The following is a 6,297-nucleotide window of genomic DNA, read 5'->3' on the forward strand; positions in this document are numbered from 1 at the left end:
AATTTTAATCGTTTGTTTCCTAATTAGAGAGATGGCTCGATTAAAGATAATGAAATCAATTAATATTCCGGGAATACCGGATATCGAAATTTAGAGAAAAATAAACAAGGTTTACGCCTACCTATGCACCAGCAACGTAGAAAAGATTCAGATGTGAAGCGTTCGCCGCGCGCGCGAAACGGTTGTCTTCCCCTCTACGACTCAACGACGCGGCGAGCGGCGTACCTGCGTGCCGACGGAGTCACGTGAGTGACGAAGGCGGCCGAGCGCGGCCGAAGGTCGTGCCGAGCGCGCAAGCGGCGCTCCCCGCCACAGTTCGAGATAGGCCAGCGCGACGTTGCGACGTTCCATCGTAGTCGGTCGAAGATCCGTTCGAATGCGTCGCGCCGCTTGATCGCTCGATCCCTGTCGATCGTGGAGTTCGAGGTACGCGGTCGCGTGTGGTGTCAGTGAACAGTAATAAAACGGCAGCGAGAGAAATAAAGAGAGGCGGAAGAACTGTGTTGGTGAGGAACGAGAGAGAACTTGTCTTTCCGTGTGGAGAGTGAAGATAGGCAGCGATCACGTCACGATGGCAGCTTGTCGTGTGCGTCCTACCTGCGTGGCAATCGCCGTTCTGCTGTTACAGCTAACAGGTAAGCCTCGAAAGTTCACGTGTTACCGCGATAACGCGCGACACAGAAATCTCTTCTGTCGATAGAATTTCGCACATGGTTTCCCACGGGATCGCTCGTGCGGTATCGTTCGCACCTCAGCGAAGGAAGTGCGAGAAAAAGAGAAAGAGAAAGTGGGAGAGAAAGGTAAGAGAGACGGGAACGAGTAAGCATGCGAGAGTGCACTCAGCAGGTGGTTTAACCGTCGCGCCTCTGGAATATTTGATGTAAAGTTCTGTTCGAAGTTCGAGTTCGCAAATTCGAATTTGAGTTTCAAGTGGCGCGCGTCCACCGGGCGTCGCGTCGCGTTGCGTCGCGTCGACGTTTCTTCGTTCGTTCCGCGGCAATACGTCGCGCGAATTGCGTCGCGCGTTCGTTCGAATTCAAAACGGCCGTCAACTGTCGCGTAGCAGTCGGTTTGACTTCATGACCTTTTATACCGAGGCGATGTATGACTCGTAGAATTCCGTGTTCGACGCGACTTTCCATGTTCGTTTCGAATGCGTTTCATCATTCCTGGGTAATTGCGCTCGTTTGCACTGTGTCGAACGGAAGCGGGCGAATTGGTCAGTGATGAATCATTATCGTCGGCAAATTCGCAATAAACATGAATCATGTCTCGAGAAATTCGATCTTATAAGACTAGTTTTTCATCTGATTAACTTGGTTTAGACTTCTAGCATTTTTCTACTGGGAAAACTAGTGCAACATTATTGCATATTGAGTACAAATTAATTTACATAATTACAGTGTGTTAATAAGTAATTTCATCCTTAGGTTACGAGGTTATTGTTATAATAAAAAAAATTATAATTAAAATTAAATTATTAATTCTGCAAATGTCTAAATTAAATTGCGCTCAGTGTTGCTGTTTTCCCAATGGAAAACGCTATGAATTTAGTAATTAATTTTTAATAATTTAGTTATTAATGACACAGAAAAATACAATTTTTATATTTTTATCAGATTAAACTTAATCACAATTAGCAAATGCACAATAATTAGCAAATGAGAAATTAAGCTTGATATTTTAAATGATACAAAAATTTGCAAGTTATTTTCAATGTTTTATGCATATAAATACATTTTTGTGGCCGAATCCAGATTCAATACTTGTAAGTGCATCGCATTTAATTTTGCATATCTTGTATCGCGCTTATGTTAAATGAGAGTATCTTTATTTAAGCAGACGATGTAATTTCAATCTCTTAAATGAGGTTAATGTAGCTACATTTACTTAGCAGTAGAAATTTTGCTTTTAGTACTGCTTTTTCAAAATTTTTGGAAACTAGGTATCTAATTGTAACTTCTTCAATATTTCTTCAGAGTATGCATTATAGAAGTGTTCGGAATGGATTTCGATCGAAATTGTTCAATTATTCTCGACATTTCTATGTTTTATAAAGAAAACGGAATAAAATTCCGATTGGAATCCATTCCGAACAGTTTCATAATATATGCCTCGCTTCAACTTAATGGATATTTTTAACAATGTTAATTTTAAAAAATTATTGATTCTATCTCTAAGAGACGAGAACGACAAGAAAAAGAAGGAAGAAGAGCAAATAAGATTTCTGCAATCGATGAACATTCAAATAACGTACGAAGCAGATTCATCTATTTTATTTATTATTTTTTTATAAAAATTATTCTCAACTTTTCGCGATTTTATTCAAGATATTTTGCATAATTTTTATCATATCTTTTACTGTCTGAGAATGCGAGAAATCTTGGCATTTTCGGGTTCTCCGACGTCGAGGGAGATCCTTCAACACAAGCACACCTAAAAACTATCCGTTTTACGCACCTGTTAAGCGCTCAGGAAGGCCCATGGTGTGCCTTCCTTGAAAAGAGTCCTCCGCTAACAATACGCCGCGGCGTAGCCTTTGTGCAAACCGTAGAGGAAAAGGAACTTGTGGTGGAAAAGGAACCTGGCGAGCCAAGGTTGATTCATCGTATCCCGCGATCACTTTTCTCAAAATTGCTCGCTCGACCTCGGCCGGACTTGGCAGGATTCCTTCCTCCGTTATCTGTCGTACAAATTGCAGGAGAAAGAAGGAGACTCAGAGAGGAGACTGCCTCTCTTCCCTCTATCTCTTCTCGAATATTCTCCCTTTCGTTTCGATCGTTCATTTATGATCGGACTCTCCGCGAGGCCATCGTCGCTGATGTGTCTCTTTCTTTCTCTTTTTCCATCTTCTTCTCACCTTCTTTCTCACCGCGGTCCGGTTTCATCGAGTCGCTGTGAAACGCCGCCGTCATCCGTCTCTTTCTCTCTTTTTTTTTGTTTATTCTTCTCTTCACCTTGTCCTTCCACTTTACAAGCGCCATCGTTCCGCTCGCCAATATGATTTATAAAGTATGCGTGAGCGCGTGTGTGTGAAAAGAGAGAGAAAGGACTATAGAGAAGTACCGTTGCGACGTTTCACTTTCCAGCCATTTTTAACCTCGCATCTTACTTGAACTGTTTCTTCCCAGACATGTCGTATTCCTTTTTATCTACGGTATAAATCGAGGAGGTATAACCACTAGCTGAAATATTGTCCCACAGATTATACGATTTCAGATTATTTGATTTCTTATGATTTCATCTGATCTTATGATTACAAATAATTTTTTTTCACTACAATAAAATCATTTGGTCAAATATATGATTTTATTTAATATTATACAATCATTTCTTTGCATATAATTATCGGATTATACATAGAGATTTCATATGAATTTTATGATTTCGAGGATTATGCCCCACAATTACATTAAGTGGTTAACTCCTCGGTATAAATTAAATTGAAAAACTGAGTGTGTGAATTTCATCGAGAACGGATGGAGCCATCGTAATAATACACACCAATTACTACCTGAAACGAAGGACTGTTTTTTACAATAAAGGAGAAAATCCTTCATTACTAAACTGATAATTTCTGATTGATTTGTAATTAAGTAAATTTTAAAGTATCCACTATAAAATACCATCAGTTTAGTGATTAGTTATAGCTAGAAAACACATGACGCAACAAAAAACACATTGTAATTGTAACACAGTCATTTCATCTTCATTTAACAGTGACAAACAACAAGGATGTAATGATTCATTGTGTTAAACTGTGTCATGTGTTTCTCTTGCTGGAAAGCACCCACAATTTTTACAATATCATCAAGTTAAGTGAGGTTAAGTCTAAACTATGATTTAAATAGAAAATGAAAAACTCTCAGAGTTTCTATAACAGAGAGTCACGTGATGATGATATTTTCCAGAGTGAAATTTATATTCTATTCTTGTTTTCTCATCTAATAAAGATAAAAATAGAATGACAAGGTAACGTTTTTGTGTTATTTTATTTTTATCGTTAGACATAAAACAAGAATAGAAAACAATTTTCACATCAGCACGTTTACGTGACTCTTAGCGTGTATTTTGATTATACTTGTCTCTATGTCTTCTATTGTATATACTATATTACTTCGCAATCTGTAGTAAGCTCGCGTTTGGTTATTGCAATAGATATTCAGTCAGTTCTATATGATAATGATGGACTCAATTAATTTGCACGTCAAAGTAATTTTCGCAACATTAACTGAGAGCGATACATGAATTAGTTTAATGCGTTATAACTTATTTTCATTTTCTATTAATAAATATTGAAATACAAGCTCGGAAAGTAACTCTATTTAAATCTCTATTAAAAGTATGTCTCACGACATACTCTTTTTTTTTTAAATAATTCATAAGAAATAATTGAGTTTAGTTAGCTAATAGTCGGTGCATTATGTATTCAGTTTTAGAATTGTGTTCTTTTGGAATTACACGTTTTTTGCTATTGAAAAATCTAAACGTGACATTCCTCAGTTTTGAATTGCGTTCACGCAAAGGTACACAATAGAGACAGAGGTATCTCCACGTGAATGGAGACCGACAATGGCAATCATTTTGTTTTTTTTTTTTTTTTTTTTTTTTAACAATGAAACGTAAGACCTTCGGTGGCTAGTGAAGAAAAAGTCGGGTAATGTCGCGGCAGATAGAGAGTTCAGCGAGTCTTTCGCAGTTTCCATCGTAAATTACGATGTGCTGTCACTCTCGATCGCGAGTTCTTTTAGACGACGATGGATCGTCTCTCCCTTTTTTCGTGTCGTCTCATTGTCGCGGTCTGTCCGACGCGCATATAAATTATGGTGGTTGATGTTACGTCTGCATAATTGTATGGATCTTCGTCACGTCAGTCGGGCACGCTCGTCGTGAACCTCCTGGGAAATATCTCTCTGGTACGTCGCTGAGACTATGCTTGGCGCGATAGATGCGCGTGTTCCACAGAAACTCCGATCATCCGTTACTGTTTAACTTCTTTTGGTTCTTCAGCGAAACAATACCGCAGCCCAAAAAGGTCACTTTATTAAGTTCCCGAAACTGAATCAATAAAATGAATCAAAGTTAAACGAATATTTATGACGAAAAGCAAATTACATTAGTTCGTTGTACGTCAAGTAGAAGTGTAATTACTACAAGATATCTCGATGTTGAATACTATAAAAATATAGTTACGGCAGTGAAAAATGACCAAAGAATCCGTCATTCATATTAATGACTGGCTCGAGGGGTAATTAAGCTTTATCTTGCGTTTTTTTTTTACTGTAATATCCAACAAATCATAATATCCATCCTATCATAATATCCGTTCATTACACAAGATATTCCGTCATTGATAAATATTTCTATACTTTTCCGTAATTCAAGTCAATCGCAAAAATTGGATATTTCTTATTTTCGATATTTACTGAACTGACAGTGAGATTGTTCCCGTTTTCTTGCCACAATGTTTTCGACTTCTCAGCAGTTTTGAGCAAGAAACGATAAACTCGAACGGGAGCGCGCCGGAAGAAACTTTCGCGAGGGCTTATCGTGCACATCGTAGATTTTCCTGCCGTGGCCGGTCGTGTGTCGCAAAAACGAGATGAAAGGCGACAGGAAAATGCCGCAACCGCCTCGCCCGTCGCGTCAGTGGTCGGGCCAGTTTATCGCGCCGTTATTTGCAAGAGAGAAAGAGATACGCGTTGATTATGGTTATTATGCTGTTCGCGCGCGCAACTCGGAAAAATGTATTCCACGGAAACCGACGACGGAGTGAAGTTAATGAGCCACGGCGGTTTTTTTTAACGGACACCGTCACCGTAAAAAGCGAGTCGACCCTGCTGTTGCGTTAAGTACGACAGGGGGAGGGGTAGAAAAGATCCTTAACGCGCGTTTCCATCAAGTCGATAATTAGCGATACTTTCGGAAGGAAAATTTTAGGCAGAAAAACTCGGTGAAAATGTTGGGTGTAAAAGCGGATCTTTTGGTGGTAAAAATACCGGACATGCAACAAACATCTGCCTTCATTTATTGTTTCTAGAATCCGCAACGCGTATTTTAATTACAATTCTTGCACGCAGTAATTTGTTTTGCCTCACAGCAGATCTTTTTAATGGTGATGGGCACTGTAGTTTGCTGCTAGCGTTTCCATTATTGCTATTCAGAATTCGTTTTGAGGTCCATTGTTATTTGTAATTTCATTTTAAACTGAATTTATAGGAAAATCTATATACATATATATACGTGTGTGTGTGTGTGTGTGTGTGTGTGTGTGTGTGTGTGTGTGTGTGTGTGTGT

General features: G+C 39.0%; 1 protein-coding gene across 3 annotated transcripts in view; it reads left to right on the forward strand.

Moving 5' to 3' along the window:
• The first annotated feature begins 326 nt into the window (after window positions 1–326).
• LOC108685689 (fasciclin-2) overlaps window positions 327–6,297 on the forward strand; it is a 92,373-nt gene continuing 86,402 nt past the window's right edge. For all 3 annotated transcript variants that reach the window (XM_018190600.1, XM_018190601.1, XM_018190602.1), the window contains exon 1: window positions 327–635. In XM_018190600.1, coding sequence (XP_018046089.1) covers window positions 572–635 — 64 coding nt within the window. In that variant the 5' untranslated portion in view covers window positions 327–571. The remainder of the gene's footprint in view (window positions 636–6,297) is intronic.

The sequence above is a fragment of the Atta colombica genome, unplaced genomic scaffold (genome assembly GCF_001594045.1).
Source record: "Atta colombica isolate Treedump-2 unplaced genomic scaffold, Acol1.0 scaffold155, whole genome shotgun sequence".
Taxonomy (NCBI): domain Eukaryota; kingdom Metazoa; phylum Arthropoda; class Insecta; order Hymenoptera; family Formicidae; genus Atta; species Atta colombica.